This window comes from Plectrocnemia conspersa, unplaced genomic scaffold (genome assembly GCF_051122295.1).
Source record: "Plectrocnemia conspersa isolate PC_06_02 unplaced genomic scaffold, ASM5112229v1 ptg000012l, whole genome shotgun sequence".
Taxonomy (NCBI): domain Eukaryota; kingdom Metazoa; phylum Arthropoda; class Insecta; order Trichoptera; family Polycentropodidae; genus Plectrocnemia; species Plectrocnemia conspersa.
In genome coordinates, this window is record NW_028277176.1 from 1,367,541 (window position 1) to 1,387,582 (window position 20,042).

At 28.7% G+C, this 20,042-nt stretch overlaps 1 protein-coding gene across 1 annotated transcript in view; it reads right to left on the minus strand.

The window, feature by feature from the left end:
* Positions 1-20,042, minus strand: part of qless (decaprenyl diphosphate synthase subunit 1 qless) — a 120,240-nt gene that overhangs the window by 54,683 nt on the left and 45,515 nt on the right. Inside the window, exon 2 of the mRNA XM_088200588.1 lies at positions 11,367-11,594. Within this exon, the coding sequence (XP_088056714.1) occupies positions 11,367-11,594 (228 nt within the window). The remainder of the gene's footprint in view (positions 1-11,366; positions 11,595-20,042) is intronic.

Sequence of the window (20,042 nt, forward strand, 5' to 3'; positions counted from 1 at the left end):
CTACTAGTAAAAATATGTATCTACTAGTGAAAATGTATTCCAATATGATTTCACTAAAATGACATATTTTAAAAATATTTTCAGAATAGATTCGAGACTGTTTTTTTTAGATTTCTACTAAGAATAAAACTGAAAGTAATAATTATTTATTTTGCTGCATTAAATTACCGATAATACAATCTATAAAAACATGTAATTTTAATTTTCCGTTATTTCTTTGCTTCTTTCTTAGGTATTCGATCAGAATTTTCAGATCGAACACCTAAATTTACATTTGTTGAATATTTACTCTCAATGTCTAATATTTTTTAAGCGTTCAAAAATCAATAAATTTGCGAATAAATTTGAACACAAACGGATCCGCGTCAAAAACTATAATCTGTTCCTTTGAATATTAATGTTCATTGTGAAAGTCGGTGCTTTTGAAGGCAATGTTCCGCTCCTTTTATTTATTGTGTATAAAAAAGGCTGAAGGAACTTATACCGAAAATACATAAGTACATATATCTCAAACAACTGTAGTTTAGTTTATATTCATTATTAAGGTTTGATTTTAAAAAAAAAAAAAAACTTGCTATGATTTTAGTTGGGCCCCTCAAGGAGAACGGGCTCCGAGAATTTGTCTTCTGATCATAATTACGGAAGTTTGTTTTTAAGATGCGAGCTTTTGTGCTTTTGGATATTGAAATGGAATAATTATGTAAGGTAGTTTTTTTTAATAAATACTATTAGTAAATATAAAACAGTTATCAAAGAAACAGGTTGCAGTAACAATCTCAAAACCCAGCATTACCAAAAAAATCTCATGTTGACTGTACAGTGATATAATATAATTTGAATTGCTCAAAAAATGTGAGGAAATGATTAAGGAGTAATTGCATCAGTAATTAAAATAAAAACAGATGCTGCTTTGACTCGAAACACAATATTTTTCAATCATGGTAATTTACACAAAATAAAATAAAATGAAGTCACTTGTTTAGATATTTTCAGAATTATTTAAATAATTTTCTCTCCCCCCCCCCCCTCTAAGTAGGATTGTCAATATAATAATATAATCATTAAAATATTTAATAACAGTTGATTTAGTTCAGAGACATCAACCAACCATTAGCTTTTCAGCATATGTTTTCATCACATTTAATAGCATATCATTATTTTGATTTAGTATTATTTTAGCTGTTAACTCACGACACGATTATCATATAATTAGGGGCACTGCATAATGAAGATGACGACTTAACACAGTTTTAGTAAAAAATATTAAGGATTGCATTGTTCAATTACATCAATCACGAACAAATAATTAAAACACGCACGCACGCAACCAGTTACATTTAATACAAATTAAGCTGCAATTAAACGATTCGCTTGCATTCCTCAGTTAAAAAAGTGTATTAATATATTATTACGTGCGATTAATTATTTCAAGAATGGTCGGAAACTTTCATTCTGAATTATTTAAATTTAATTATATTAAAACTATTGCTACAAAATAGCAAAAATTTGAGAAAGTATGATATTATATTGAATACTCATAATGCGACTTTTGCGAGTGATATCGACGCTCGATGATATCACAAACCTGAATCTAATTTTTATATAATATATTATACTGCAGCAATTTTATATATTTATATCATACTATTGACGTGTTGTAAAAATTTCGGAAATCCACAAAATTTTACAATATAAATGAGGCAATTTGAATCGGTCAGTTATAAAGAGAAAATACCCATCTTGCTTGACCACCAATTTCACTTGACCTTTCTATCATTTCTCGAGCTTGTAGCGTATTATGAAACAGCTAAGTAATTATACACGCAGTTAATAACGAAAATTCGCATATCACGATATAATAAAATGATCTGTGACGTCAAATCGAGTTTTAAAGCTACGTGTATTTATTTTTTGTCTGATATAATGTTCTTATTGTATTTCTATAATAAAAAATAGCAATAACAAAATACCTCCCTAATATACTCAATACATTTCCTTGCTTAAAATTTGATCAACATAATCGTCATAACCTTATAATAATATTTAAAGTTTAATGCCATACAAAATGCAATGTAATGTTATTTAAAAACATGTAATACTTCAAAAAACTCAAACGGTTTATTTCGAAATATAGTAAGAATATGATTTAACCGATAGTTATCTTAATAGAGCCATAAACGTTTATGATTCATAAGCCTTGATTCTCAGGATATTAGCTGAATTCCAACGCGTGAAAGTCTTTTAACGAAACTGGTTGGGATAATTGCAAAAAAAGTATTTCTGAATCTGAAAGATGTTTTAATTAAATCAATTGTGAAAAATCGTAACGTAAAGGAAAAAAAATCTAATCTTTAGACTGAATATCAACAAGTGTCTCATAAATACATAAAAATAATTACTATATTATTTTTTTTTTAATAAAATGTATATGTTACACCGATCCGGTGAAATCGCTTATTGCGTGAAATGAGCAAAAATTGCTTCATTCATGAATTATGCAAATTATTTGCCTGTGTTTTTGACAGTTGCGAAACGTCACGTTCATTGAAGGTTCCAATTTTTTTGATCTAATAGTATTGCCATTAAAAATTATGCTGTAATTGGCAGATATATTGTACTTTAATTAAATTGAATAATTATTAACTATAACAAGTTTTTTATGCAACGGAACAGTGAACTGCAACAAATCATGGGGTGTTCACTGTTCCAATTAACACTCGCTCGCACCTAACCTGTCCAAAATATCTATTAATAAAATTGTACGTGTCGTCATATTTATAGTTCTAGACTATTTTGGCATTCTAAATTAAGATAAACATCACTGTAGTCATTGATTGATTTATTTCGATATAAACAGATGAGATTTGTTCTAGCTACGAAAAACACCACTGGAGCGCTAATATATATTTTGATCAATGCACAAAATAATCCTGCCTAATTCACGCATTCGGCAGATAATTTGCATATTTCATGAATATATCAACGGGCTTGCACTTTTCATGAACTAGATAAATTTTGTCCATTTCACGCAATATGCGATTTCACTGATTCAGTGTAACATATTCATATATACAATTATGAATTGACTGCTTTGGATTTTTTTTATTAAATCGTCCGTTGTAACCTGACAGGCATAATGCGTTACAACGGGATAAATCTGTACCAATTGAGTCAGTCAAGACTGAAAGTCTGTGAATCGGATATGTTAATAAATATAAATTATTATGTGTAATATAATTTATAGCCAATAGATGTTACTGTAGCTGTAGTCCAGAGCCTAAAACCCAGTGGTGAAGCTAAGGGGGCGGACTTGCTTGGAGGCGGCATTTTCGCGATGGAAGGACCGTTCGTGTAACGTGGTTTTTAAACTGAATGCGCTAAAAAATGATATTTCCACGAATAGCTAAGAGATAAGTTGAATATGGGAAGCAATAAACAACAGTTTAAGAAGTCATAAAAAGCGGCATCTAAAGATAAAAATATTTTTGGCCGATCCGAAAATTTGGCCAGTTTCTTAGAATCGCTAAAAGTCTAAGTTACGCCAGATGTTTTTTCGAATCATATGCTAAAATAATGAAATACCTGATAATAATGAACATATTTCATCAGACTTGAAAACTGTTCTGCACATTGTTTTTATATGCATATATAAATACAAATGGATGTTCCTATCAATAATTTTATGCATATATAAATATAACGATAAAAAATACAAATGGATGTTCCCATCAATAATTTTAGTATAAGTGAAGTAACATTAATTTTCAAGACAAAAACAAATACCAATCAAGTTCCTGACTATTTCATAACTGCTAAAAGAGTTCTAAAAATTGTACATCATTTTTCACTACTGATTTTTTTTATTGTTAGTAGAACCTGAGCAAATAATATAATCGTCATACCTCCAGTTTTTATACGCATTGTTTGCTATCTTAAAAAAATTCAAATAAACTATAACCCCTACTGCATACCTACAAATATACAATAGTATCTAACGTGTTTTGCAGTTCCTAGACCTTGGTCTCTACATATATTAACTCGTATTTATTTTAGTATATTTTTTATTATTCCTCGTAAAAAAATTTTGTTAGTGAGTTTTAATTCTCTCGCGTTATTTTACGTTTAATTTATAGAATTTTTCAGCTGTGGACAAACCATGGAGCATTTGACGAGATTCTTAACGAAATGTTTTGTTGATTGAAATTTTATTGGGTAATTTTAATTTTATTGCAAGTTTTATATATTAAAAGATAAGTAATATATTTTTGATATTTAATTTAATTATGAAAAGTGTATAGTTATACTTTGGTTGTTTTAGTTTTAAGAATTAGTTTAAAAAAGCTCTAAAAAAATCTTTATAGCTCTAAATAAAAACTGGGTGTCAAACGCGATCGAAAGCTTTATCAATATTCAAAAACACTACTCCTGTAGTCATTTTTCTGTTAAAGCCCTTATAAATATATTTCACAAATCGATGTAGTTGGAATGAGAATATCTGAAGCCAAACGTTCTAGAAATAAATCATAAATTATTTTTCGTAAATTTAACTCGAAGGAAGTGTAGGGTCTGTATCCGGTTTTAGAATAACTATTACGTCAGCTTGCTTCCACGCAGATGGAAAATATAGACAAGCTAGTGACAAATTAATCAATGAAAGTATTAAGGGGTTCTGTTGGGAATATAATTATTTATAGGGATTTGTGATTAAAAAGTCGTTAAATTATATTAGCAACTTCTTGAGTAGTTAAAGGTTAATTTTTTCTATCGATTTTGCGAGGTAATAACTGATGTTTTTAAATGATATTTTTAACTTTTTTAGTATTAACTATGCATTTATTTTATGCTCTGTGGAAAACCTTCAGCTTTTTTTTTGACGGTAAAAACAATATTTTATGATAAAGTTATTATTTTACTACTGCATAAAAACAAACAATAATTAAATGATTTTTAACGGCAACATGTGAACTTTTGGTCAATAAATATAAAGGATTGTAATTTGGTTTATGAGTGTCTATACGAGAATTGCGTAACTTTTTTACAGAGTGAAATTTATTTCCACCAGTAGATATATATATTTCTACAAGCGAAAACGCAATTAAAATGATAAGCACTAATGAAATTATATGCTGCTCTAAGTGTTTATGAAACTTAATTTGACAGTTGTGAAACGTCCATTTACTGTTCAAACCTAAACCTAACCTAATTAAAGTTCTAAAATTAATTATAGTTTTAGAACTTTTATTCGTTCAATTCCAAGATACAAAAGCAGAAGAATCATCTCGCATATTGCTCTATAGATTGTCTGCATCTGAATATTTACACTGTCTTAAAAATATGATAGATATTTTTACCGATATTACTATGGACTTCTGATATAAGAAAGTTGATCAAAGTATATTCTAACCGAATTTTGGTCAATAGGAGGGCGCAAAAACAATTATCACTTCTCAGAAGTCAAAAATTCACGTCAAAAGCAATAAAATCTTGCCGGCGCCGTAGCAGTGGGAACGCTCAGTAACGAGCGTTCCCACTGCGACAGCGCCGGCACGATTTTATTTCTTTTGACATGAATTTTTGACTTTTGAGAAGGGATAATTGTTTTTTGCGCTCTCCTATTGGTCAAAATTCGGTTTATATGCTTCTCGTTAAATTTTTAATATAATTATAAAAATCGTAGTATGAACGCTAAATAACCGAGCGACGACGACGGCACGGTTTTATTGCTTTTGACGTGAATTTATGACTTCTGAGAAGGGATAATTGTTTTTTCGCTCTTCTATTGGTCAAAATTCAGTTTAGACGTGCTTCATTCGATTCTCACGTATCGTAGGTAATATTGTTATAAGAAGTCTAAATATGAACGCTGGATAATTAAGGCACGATTTTTTTACTTTGGTCGTGAATTGATTGGAAATCAAGGACCATTAAAATGAATGTCATTTATTGAAATATTATGAATCTTAATGTATGTAAATATTAAAAAACGACCACTGACTAGCCAACTTTTGCTCTCTTCCTGGTAAAAGCTAAAATAACGTCCCTGTACATAAGACTAGATAAGGCTAAATTTAAACAATCTTTGTTTTAGTATATTTTATATATTATGTATATTTTTTATTACTATTATTATTTAATATTTACATATTATTTTTCTATGATTGAATAGCTTAATACAATTTAAAAATTCACAAGATTTTTTAATTTTGCCATAAACATTGCTTATTAGAACCAGCAAATTAATTGGGACAAAATGATTGTGGCCCAATGTGTCCCGATTAAACATAATCGACTATAAATAGGAAAATTGAAGATTGGTTCCCTAAATTTAAGAAACCGTTTTATTTCAAAAATAATATTGTGGTATAGAAAATCGAATAAAAAGGTGATGAATAAATTCAACAAAATATTATTCATAGATATCTATTTTAAGAAAAAAAATATACGTACTATTCATCGCTATCTGATAATATACGTGTACGCTTATGACGTATTTGCCTAATCTACTTCAGAATAATCAGAATTGGGTTTTATTTAATTATCATTTAATATATTAAAGTATGAACGCTAAATTACCGAACGTTCCTACTGCAATTGTTCAAAATTTCGATTCTCACTTATTGTAAGTCGTAATATTACTATAAAATTTATTAATAAGAGAAAAATACGCATATTATCCAGAATGAAAAAGATGTTAAGTATAAACGCAAAAAAATTGCAATAGTATCATATTGTCCCATTTTATTTATTGAGCAACAATATTAGATACGTTTAATAAATTAGATAAGCAAATGTTGCAAAAATCATAAAATATGGCAATAACAGTAGTCTTAATTAAAAACAGATTTACTAGTTGTAGAAGTATGATTGATAGATTGGAATGATTAATGTTTTAGAAATATTATAGATGAATGTTTTAGTATTTATATATAAGTTAGAAAATAATATATTACCAGAGTGTTTTAATAAGAAAAAATATGTACATAGATTTAATACTAGAAATAGAGACAATTTAAAGATAGTAAGGTATAAGAAAACGAGTACGGCAAGGGGAATTATGTACGGAGATGTTAATTTGTATAACAATATTCCTAGGACAATCCGCAAAAATAAAAATGTGCCGGGTTTCCTAAATGGAATAAAAAAATAAATTATAATATTAAGTTTATTTAATATTCTGTTCAGTTAAAATTTGTTTAGTGTAAAAATTAGCTATATTAGCTAAGTAAATTATTAATAAATAATAATAAATAAAATCCGTCTAAGCTTGCGCGTTTATTATAAGCAATAAATCACAAGAAGAAAACTTTTTAATGTAAATACCAAATGGACATAGCAAGAGGGAAATTCAATTAAATGAATACAACGTAGTGCTTTTTTACCATATCACCAATCAAAATTAATTAGATTGTAATATAATTTGCACACGCATCGCACATGAACGCATACGTAAAATCGAGTTCACCCAGTAACGTGTGTGGTATGTCATCGTGTGAAACGTCAGCACGGCAATAGTTTATTTAGGAGTGAAAGTAAAGTCAGTGGATCGAAAAGCGAAGAAAGGAATGCCGACGGTGGTAAGAATGACAGAATGTGGAAGCGAGACGGACGGAGGCGATCGGACAACGGAGTGAGAGAGAGAGAAAGAGAGTTGACGAGAAATGAAGAAAATACGACGCATGAATGGAACGCGAACATCGAACTAACGACTGTGACCGTCTTGCGAAGTTCAAAACGATCACGGTATTGACCTTAAACTGAGTATATATAATAATATGCATGCATACACATAAACAAACAAGAAGATACCGAAGCGAGTGCATTATTATTTTAGAATTATGAAAATTTTAATCTCGTGTGACAAACAAAGGATTAAGGACGGAATAGCGTAGTCCGTAACGTATCAGACTAGTAACTCTGAGGTTTGCGGGTTCGAGCCCCGCAACGGCACTTGAATTTATATTTATAAAAAATGCACTATTATTAAAAAACTGTCCCTAGCTGCAGTGACATCTATTGGTTATAAATTATATTGCCCATAATAATTTATTTTTATTAATATATATGTCACCGATTCAGACTTTCAGTCTGGCGGTTAATACTTATTGTAGGTAATCAGTATGTCTGATTGACCTACTAATTATGCGTTTATATTCTGTTTTGAAATGCGAGACAGTGAGACGCTTCTTCTTAACAAAAAAATGCTTTTACGCCTTCGAAAAACATTTGTGAATAGAATGTTTATCGGCGGTATCTATTATGACCGAAATTCGCGGAATTCGTTCGTTGAACGTAATACAATGTTGGAAAGGCCCGCTATTTATTATCGTTTAACGCTTATCACAAAAATAGGTGCGCGTCGCAAATTTTTGTGAAGTTCGTAATACGTTTTTGTATTTGTTGTTTCAAGACGTAACGATTTTATTTTAATCAGTCCAATAATTCAATCGCGGTTACTGATCAGTAATTCGCACAGCATTGTGTTATGCATATTTAATAAAATTAAAATAGTTCAACGATTATGAAAGTAGTTATTGATTCATTAAAATTATTATTTTTTTATTAAATAATATTTTATAGAAAACTGAGAAAAATTTATGAATAAATTCGAATATTTCACCCATTTTTTATTCAATATACAAATAATTGAGAATCTTAAAAGCTACATAAAATTTATACGAGAAAAGCATTCATCTATCAAGTAAATTGATTTAACATTAAACGACTATTTAATGATTGTAGCTGCTTCAAAAGTGAGCTATAAATCAGTAGAAATCAATCAAATATAAATAATCAACATATTCTCGTTAGCTACAAATTAAAAAATAAGTACGACTAATATAATCTAGTATGCAGGTTTGGATTTATTACATAGATTAGAACTTTTTTAAAAATCAAATGTTCGATTAATAAAAAAATGTATTTTAAAAAAAAAAGTTCTGATTATATTTTAAATATTTTTTAAAAATATCCACCAGTTTAAGGATAGCTAAAGATTTTTTTATTAATCGAACGCAATATTGAATATTTGATTTTATTTTTAAAATTAGCTAACATTAATATGGAAATTGACATTTAATTCTCAGAGCAATATTGAGCGCGGACGTCCTGGCCGCATTGGGTAAGAATAAAGAACGCGATCGCGACTTTCTAAAGCACTCTACATCTACAATTGTCTACAATATTGCACAGCAAAACACAGCAATATTATTCTAAAAATGATACGATATAACTTTACAGCATTCTAACAACAAAAAGTACATATTTCAGACAAGTGCGCCATATTCAAAGACAATAATAACTAACATATCAGGCAATACATTGTTAAAATGACAAACAAGTATATGAACATCACTTCCAAACTTTAACGAAAGTATTTCTGGTTAAGAATCATAATGGATAAATAGAAAATGTAGCCGATTGTTTATCGACTAAAGTGAATCCACATTTGTGCAATACACAGTTATCAGCATATAAAAGAGGAGGGACAGTAGAGGACATAAATTGGATCCTTGCGGTAATCCAGAATGAGCACTAAAGCACAAATATTTACATTCTGAATTGGTCATTAAAACACATATTGTTTATAGTTGGAAAAGATTTACTTACAATAATAAAAAAAAATACTCAAACTGATTTATACGTGTATTAAATGAGAGTAGAGTATTTTATTTATTGATTAAAAATATAGAAAAAAATGTACTAGTATTTTTTTATAAAGATAACACAACTGGTATATTTTATATATGGCTTCTACAGCATATTATTTCAAGTTTAATAAGACATATTTTTGTTTTTGATGCTGTGCTCGTGACGTTGCGGCGTCAAATTTACCAAGAGAGAAGCATTCATTCATCGAAAGAATGGAAATTAAGTATGTATTTGGAAAGCTGTTACCGAACCTATAATATATAGCTAGGTTTGCCGGCGGCTAATTTGCTTTACGCGCTCATAAATTCGCGCTTTACACTTTTTTTAGGTGTAACATAACATTTTATAATTAAATTATTTTTGTTAAGTCGTTTAAAGAAGTCAATAATCAGCCATTGTTTCGTACATTTTAGAATGGTTTTATCAGATTACATAAATGTCTACATATTTAATTTTATTTTTAAAAAAATGCGTTCTTGACAAAATCGCGTTTTGTAACAAAATAAATAATGTATAGATTTATAATAATTAACAGCAATATTAATAACAATTAATGTGAAATGTGTAATCCATTATGTACAAATAAATGACTGACACTCTTATCACTATATTTTTTTATGTATAATTCACAGAATTATTGATTATAAATAAGTCTATGTTGCAATGTTACGAGCGGATCATCAAAACCGTTATGTGTTGACAGATGATAATTTAATAAAACACATTTCATATGGTCAAGTGATGGAATAAAGCTAGTAATATAATAAAATGTGGTATTTCGAAATTCCCGTCTGTTAATTGAATAACTTAAGAATACTAATTATCTAAACCATAACCATTTTTTTAACCGTTAATACTTTCAATTAATTAAACTCAAATATCTTATTTAATAAACAGACATTAAGTATTAAATCAATGCAAAAAAAAATATGATAAAATATGCAAAATATAATACTTAAGAATAAATTATACAACAGCTTTTCACTGATTAAAATATACAACGTATATATTACATAAGCGTGTAAAAAGCAAAAAAAAAATAAGTAACGTGGATTCTTAAAATATCTTAGTTATTTAAATATTGAATTAAAATCAAGGATGATTTATTCTAATCGTTACAAATTACTAATACTAATCGGTGAAGATTCTGCATTTAAATATTCAGTTAACTTTTAACCAAAACATCAATTCATGCACGAATGTGTTACGCGAAAAATCAATTTCTCCAAAATTGGCGAGCAACCACTAAAAATTTGCTTTCTAAGAAAGCGAAACGGTTGACATGACAGTAAACGCAAGTAGTAGTAGACCTCAATGATGATATTCATAGTTTTGTACTACTTGGAAAAAATTGTTACAAAAAATAATCGTCCGATTAATATAAATATAAAAAATCATAAAAGAAGCATTAGTTTTAAATGACAAATTAAGTAGAGATTATGTTTTATAAATGCATTAAAGTATTCCGACACAAATGGGTTTTACGTCACACACACTCTATCAATAGAAAAATTCGTATTGACTTATTATAAAGAACTAAAAGCAATTTACTCACGTTCGAACCTCGATTCATATCTGACGAAATTTTTATTTCATTTAAATTAACATACTTTATTATGTTTTCTTCAAACAAACCGCAAAACACACATAATGCAACGAAATCGTTGTTATTTTTTCACTGTGACACAATTATTATCATGGGCTATGTATTTGATTACCTGTCGTATTTCATCATACACATTGCACAAATCGTCCTCGAGCAATCTGTAGGGATGCACTTGTGTATAATCCGGCAAAGAGCCAGGTTGCCGAGTGTTGGTTATGGTTGTGGCGTACGGTCGTTTTGAAGGTATCGCGTCATGGATATTTCTCTTGCTGTATTCGATGGATGAGAAGCAACTCGTCTGGAGGCTGTTGATGGCCGACGGCAGTCTGTTAAGCTGTTTCTAAAAAATAAATAAAAAAAAAACCGTTACAAATCATTCATAAATAGACTTTACATTCATTAATTCAATTAAAATGGGTGGAATGAATGTGCAAGTTAAAAATAGTTTTATAATATTTGCATAATTAATTTCAAAGAACGAAAACCCGATTTGCTTATTTATTTACTAGCACTATTACGTTATAAAATGTACATAAATATAAAATGGATTTCTGTGGGGGCATCTGCCCCCCTTGAATTTGGCCAGAAAAATGCACGATATTTAAATAAATACTATAAATTCTAATAAAATGGAAATATTAAAAAAGCTGAAGTGTAGTTCCTAATTCTAAACCAGAAATTCTCGGGTTATCCCAAAAATAAAATTAAAAAAAAACAGTCGAATCTATAGCCGGCTACACACGTGCCCGCCGGATTTGTCCAAAACTGATGTCCGACGGACAAATCCGCCAGTGTGTGGGGTTAAAACGCTCGGACAGATCCGTCTGTTGTCTGTCCGTTGTCCGTGCTCAAATATTTTTTTAAGCATATTACTATAGTGAAATCACATCGGAATATATTTTCACTGGTAGATATATATTTTTACAAGTGAAAATTAAATTTATTAAGCATTGATATTATATTAACTGTGGAATTTTTACTTCTGAGAAGGGATAATTGTTTTTTGCGCCCTCCTTTTGACCAAAATTCGGTTTGAATATAGGTCAAATGTCGGTTTAGAAATGTTTCATTCGATTCTCACTTATTATATTATTAAAAATACATGAAATGAATTTTTAATGGAATCGAAATTTTTAAAAAAGGACCACTGACTGGCCATATTTATTTTTATTTTGAAAAAACGCAAATGAAGAAATAATAAATATAAGCACTTAATTTATTCAATTGAATTTCTATAGTACAAAATAAATTACCATATTTTTTATAATAATTTTATAAAGAATATTGAGAGGCTCTGTAATATTGTTATAAAAAGTTTTAATATGAACACTGCGACGGCACGATTTTATTGCTTTTGACGTGAATCTTAAACAACTTGAATTCGGCCAGAAAAATTCATGTCATTTAATAAAATACTATGAATCTTAATGAAATGGAAATATTAAAAAAACAACCATGACTGGCCAACTTTTGACCCCCCTCCTATTAGAAAAAAAATAAACGACACCCCTGATACCTAGTGAGATGTAACGTATGGAAAAAGAATTTATTAAATACTGTCTAGCCTAACTATGATTTATAAAAAACATGTATTATATTTATTACTTATTTATTCAAAACCAATAGGCTATAAATAATAAATTAATGTATACTGGCTATATTTGTCTATATATTTTTGTATGCGCCTAACACGCCTGGTAAATTGTTGCGGTGACCTTGATGCAATCAAAACATATTGCGTCAGAGTTAGCACGTCAGTAGAACACTGTCTAATTCGTCAATATTCATAAGTAAGAAGAAGATGGCAATGTTTGGGTTATACCCCAATAATTTACATCGCAAATCAATCAAATAAAATCGTCATGGGCAAAATTAATCCGTTATATTATATTATATTTTTAAAACACTTTTATAAAAACATAAATTATTAATATAAGTAAAGTATAATAATATTTAATCAATTTATTATTCATAGACCATAATATTTATTTTTAAATTAATCGTTAATAATATTAAGGGCACACTCAAATTTAATAATTTGAAGCCTCAAGAATAATATTGCAAAAAAAAATGTAAAAATGCCCAAAGTTTCAAAATAATAATAATTTTTTATAAAATGTATAACTTTTTTTTCAGGAACGGCTGCAAGAATAAGGTAGATTTCTGTATATACAATAAATGTGTGATTTAATAAATTTTATTTTAATTTTCATATTATTTTATTATCCTTTAAAAACCGTTTTTTCTACGTGTATTATAATTAATATTTTCAACGTTTTTTTTAATAGCCGCCATTCTGAAAAGCGGATATTTCTAAGAGTTATTTTTAAAATAAGTCATGTCAATTTAATTTAAACTACCACAATTATTTTGTTCTCAAATTTTGTTAAGACCCACATAAATAGCAAAAAATGTATAAAAAAATATTTTTCTATGTAATAAAATTTTATATGTTTTAAATAACGGTCATTTTGAAACTAGTTGGCTTAAAAACGCATCCAAGATTTTTACAAAATTATTTATGTTTTAAGGACGGAATAGCGTAGACCGTTACTTAGGTTGTGGGTTCGAGCCCCGGCAGCGGCACTCGATTTTTTATTTATAAAAATGCGCTATTAATAAAAAAACCGACCCAGTTGCATTGATATCTATTAATTATAAATTGTATAGCACATAATAGTTTATAATTAATAATATAGATGTCACTGAGTCCCAGGCTTTCGGTCTGGTGGTTACTTATAGGTATTATGTCAGATGGATTTACTCAGTTGGTACAGATTTGCCCGTTGTAACGCATTGGGCTTATGCCTGTTAGGTTACAACAGAATATTTAATAAAAATAAATAAATTAATTAATTAATATATAAAACAAGTTTAATGGCAATATGGTTAAAACTAACAAAAAAAATGTTTTATTAATTTAATTTAATTTCTATTTTAGAGATTTTTCCTGAAGTTTTTTTTAATAGCCGCTTAGCTATCAAACTTAGCAAACTAGATTAGGATTTTTTAATATTTTAACAAACAGTTTTTTATATATATATTATTTTTTGCTCAGCAACAGCAATGACAATAAGTGTGCAACATTTTTTTCATTATAATTGTTATATTACATATTTTAATATTTATTATAAAACATTTTTGACGGAGTTACATTTTTTTTATACCTTTATTAAAAAAATTATCACTATTTTTAAACGTTTTTTAAGGCTACTGTAAACAAGTTTCAGATCGATATGAATAAAACAACGGCAGTAATCGTTTCCTTAATTTTCATTATATCCCATAAATGAAAAAAATATTAAAAAAACACAGAAAAAAAGATGGAGTTAAATTTTTATATATATGAATAGCAGCTATTTTGAAAAAAATGCGTACAAATTTAAGATATTTACAAGACCCATTTTTAGAATAAGTTGCATAACAAAACTACGACAGTTATCGTGTCCTAAAAAACCCACATAATTGACCAAACATTTTGTTTTAATTTGCATTTGTCAAGATTTTTTATCTCTTTACTTTTAAGTTTTCTTAATTAATTTGAATATATCATATAAACCTATTCGAGATATTTTCGAGGTATTTTTTTACAAAAAGTTTTAACAAAATATTATAAAAATTACAGTTATCTTATCCTAAATTTCGTTAAATCCCATAAATCTATACATAAAAATGTTCTTCAACGTAACATTTAAATAAGGAAGGTAGAGAAAATATTTATATTTCAAGATCAATTTTGCTAAATTAAAGTATGTTAGATCATAAATTAACGAGCTCTATAATAAAAAAAAATTCCAACGTACTTCTAAAAATACTGCTCAACATTGTATAAAAGTATTATAAAATCGCGTAGAGCGACTTTCCCAGTATTAATCGAAACGTGTTCTCGTTAGTTGTGATTGTGTCAATCAGTCCTTGTTAATTAATCTGTCGTATTATATCAGTTAACTAATAAACGCCATACAAGCAACAGCCAATACAAAAACAGTTATCATTTCACTTTTGAGTTCATTGCTACAAGCCAAATTTCTCAATGCCACACACACGCGCGCGACGGTCGATCTGATCGCGTGGGAGTCGATCCATTTTTTCGCGATCATAATCGCCTTTCTATCAAATTATCTGAGCGAAAGGTGACATAACGACCGATGGATGCTGTGATGTCACGTGATGCACACGTGTTGGCCCGCAGGCTCGATTGTGCCATACATCCATACCAGAAGGTGCCCGGTTGAGTCAAGTGGTAGCCGATTTGCGAAATCGCTAATACCTCGTGTGTGCGAATGAATGGCCGTCACGACCGTCGGTGATAATAATTGCGAGTAAAACGTTTCATTCGAGATTCGAGAAGAAAAGGCGCGGTTAAGAGTAGCCCGAGGCGTGTTCAATAATCGCCACTTCCAAGTCAATAAAAATCGAAAGTGGAAGAAATACGGAGGAGCGTTTAAGTGGGCTGTGTTGAATGATTATATTCAACTGAAAAGATAAAATACATCATTGTCTCACAATAATTCGGTTATCCTAATGACCATCATTCTCTCATATTGGACCTTGTCAAACGCCTTTTCAAAGTCGATGAAGCGTAAGATAGCATCTAAGTCTAAATTGTGACAGTGTTGTATCAAAAACTGCATACAATTAAGAGCTTCTCTTATTCTTCCTGAACTTTTTCGGATTCGTTTGATGTTTATTGCAATATTTTTTATTTTTCAGATGGCATACTACTTTTATCATAAATTTACTTTATTGTTTTTAATAAAGGCAATACGCTGCTCATAGTAAATAATCTAAAAGTGTTGCGAATGCTCATAAGTTTAGCAGCAGAATAAAAAATACACTCATAAACTTTACATATTTAAAAAAATATATATTTGTGCATAAACTCTAGAAGAATATTGAAACCACACACTAAAGAAAAAATACGGATCGAGAAAGGCATGACAACATTCACCCGAATGAAGAAGGTTATTTGTGGGCATTATTTAAGCTTACTTTTACGAATGATAATGGTTAAGTGTTGTGTAACCTGTCCTATATATAAGAAGTAAAAACTTCTTACATACGATCGAGCGTTTCAAGGTATGCTTCATATCAGTTCGATGGGGAAAGGTAAAAATTATTATTGTAGATAAAGAAATATAAAACTTTGATTTCACACCCCGAATAATATCAAATATAGCATCACATTAACTAAAGCAAAATACAAGAAAAAAATATTTACGGCAGCAGTTTTAAAAGAACATTGCCTGCATTAATAAACAGTTTAATTAGTATGGACGTATTAAAATTATTAAAAATTATTACACATATTTTAAAAAATATTACATACATTTATCAATGATACATAAAAGTCATTCATTAATTTTATTATATGCTTTAGAGAAAAAAAAATAAAAGTTTATTAAAATTATTAAAAGATTTAAAACATTTGGATAATTAAAAAAATTGACGCGTTGTTTTAACCACTTTTAACAATTAAGACAACCTTAACGAGTGTTTCCAGCAAGTTCCAGGAAATATTGCATAAATCGAAATTTGTATTAAAAATTCGAATAGTATTCAAGTGTACTTTTTAACGTTTCTTTAAATTTAAATAAAATCTATATACGTGCATCTTTAAAAGCAGCACAGTACACTGCATGAGCAGTGAAAGAGGTTCCAGATGTAGGTCAAGTGCAAGAAATGGGAGTAAGTCATTAACACGTATGGAATCAAATATGTTTGAATTTGTGTATTTATATTTTTTTCTTAACCACGTAAAACCAGTACCATTATATTATAGTGGGTTTAATTATTTCCAGGGCTATGTATGACGAATCTGAATTAGATTTCCTAAATATTTGTAATTTTAAACTATTTGATAATCGAATAGTGAATAATTAAATATTTTATTAAATTCATTATATCATGAAAAAAAAACTGAGTTTATAAAAATAAACACATGTTTAATCATACATATATCTATGTTTGCAATAAAAAGTATCAAGATATTTTGATTTAAAAATAAATTTAGAGCATTAAAATGTTTTTAGAACATATATTTAAATGTATTTGTTAAAATTTAATAAAAAATATTACAATAATAAATCATTTAGATATACTTGAAATTATACAATATTCGTATTAATTTATAAGAGATGTAAAATTCAATAGCAGCTATTGAGAAGGTCCACAGCTGCATAATTTCGGCAGTTACAAATGTTTTTTCGCTTTATAATAAATATACGTTATTTTATTGTTTATTAATAATGTAATAAATACTGCAGCGATACATTAAAGGGGGAGATTTCCGCATTGTTTAAAAACACTGTTTTTGGAGTTAGTGTTGAGATAAATATGAACAAATATATGAAAAACGAGTGGTTAAAAAAAGTATTTAGAACAAAATTTCTTAACATTTTTTTACTGTCACAAATATTCACATAATTTATATTAAAAATTGTTTTAATTTAAAATCATATAGATAATTAATTTGTATAAAAAAATATTGATATTTTCATAGAAATTTAAATATAAAAATATCCAAAAATGCATAATTGTAATCCTTGAGTATTCAGTAGATGCAAAGCTCTGTATTTAATATACTATATAATATTTCATAAATCAATGCTTGATTACAAAAAAAAAGCAATCGAAATAGAAAAAGTGTCAAGGTATGAATCGCCACTTTTTCATAAAAATAATAAAATTTTCTAATATATACTAAAATATATAGCATTTTGTGTGTAAATATTGCACAAAAAATGAACAACAAACGGATCGCTATTTTTATAATTCGATGTGTCAAGGCTGTCGTTCAATTGTGTCGTGAGAATTTCGCCAAACTTAAAATCGTGTAATAAATCAATAATAGAATAATATGCAAAACTATTTCATCGAGCGTATAATTAAGTATGGCTATTATAAACTAGGTAACTATACAAATTTTGCAGTGAAAAAACGGCATTGATTAAAAATTTGGTCAAGAATTAAAATTCACCTCATCGACATTCTACACGTGTTTACATTAATGAAACTGCACATTTGGGGATTACCATACATGTAAATATAAACCGGTAGTCGATTTATAAAATCACATCATCGAGCATCAATATGAATACGAATTGGAATTAGACCGATTAGAAGTGGTATATAATAAGTAGGTGTGCAGAATACGAAACAAACATAACAAGGGTAAACATTTATCATAATACGAAAGATGAATAGTAAAATTATCGATTAGAGGTACGCAATAACTGAACAATGCACTGAGTACATAAATACCTATCGACTGTATAGAAACGTTAGAAGTATTTGACCGATGATGTCATGGTTAATTATTTTTTACTTTAAAAGTAATTAGTGACGTCAAATTACAATAAATCTGATTCTTATTGAATGATAATTATATCATTCAATAAGATTTTTTTTTAATAAAAGTCGCAGAAATATTAATTTCTGCGACTTTTATTAAAAAAAAATCAGTGATTCTAGTCATTTATTTAAATGAAATTTCACGAAACAATCGACACAAAATTTGGACTGTTTTGGATTAAGGAAGAAAGACCTTTTCTGATGAAAATAAAATAAATTTACACGGGGCAAATGTGATGCACTACATTAATCGTTAAAGTGGCGAAAAATACAGTAAAAATGTCTCCAGGCAACTGTGCAAAATTTAGAGCGGGAGTGTTTCTTATATTCCGGAATGGAAGGTGTCTATTTTTTTTAGCTTAATTTTAGCAATACAGTAAAAAGTCAATTGCAAAATAAATATGCAAAGGTTAATAAATACACTCTGGTTACATATTCCATATGGATAACCAAAACTAATGGTTGTTAAGCATGTATAATATTTGTCTCTTAATAGTCTGAACGCTTCAGATATCAGCCTTAAAAACTGACATGATGATAATACACGACACTGAGTTTTGTAATATGTAGACTAAATAACCTAACGCAAACGAGTCAAGTGTAATTTCTTTCCGGTATCCAAATATTTCAGACATATGGTAACTCATTGTATGTACGTCGCGTTACCAAAGATGCACAAAAGAATAGTTACGTTGTAATCACGTTCTTGCGTAGAAAATTGAAGACCATTAGAAAAGGCAAACGAGTGCGAAACGACGAATTGAAGGCAATTCAACGGCATGGGTGCATTTCGAAAGAGTGAATCCTTGGTAGGTCAGTTTGCAACCAACGACGGTTGCACAACTAGTTGCATTCAACGTGCACAACACGATAGGATTTTTTGCTTTAAAAAATCTAAAACATAATAATAATAGAAAAAAGTTAGTACAAAACCAGAAACTTTTTACGCACAATTTGAAACTAAACCTTGTTCTAAATTCGTTTTTGAAAAGCTTTTAAAGTAACGTGCAGCACATCATGTTTTACTTGAAATTATTTTTTTTTATTAAATAGGCAACGATTGATTATAAAAAATATTAAAAATCATATCGATTTAACCCAATTTTGCAATGTTTAATGTCATTCGTGCAAAGTGTAATTGATGCACTAATATTGCTGACATTTACTTGGTTCTTTGTGGTATAACGTGTCTTAGTCACGTTAGAAAATAATAATAATGTGGTGTACAATAATCTTTTGGATGTTATTTCATAAACTGTATCGTAATGGTGCATTCAAAATTATCAGAGCTGCATTGAGAAATAAATTAACATTATTTATATGTTTCAAGTTATAACCGAAGATTTTCGTACAATTATTTTCATCCACCGGCACACATAGCTATCATCGAAAAGATCCTTATGTTTGGCAAGCATTGAGAGGTTGGATGTAAAAG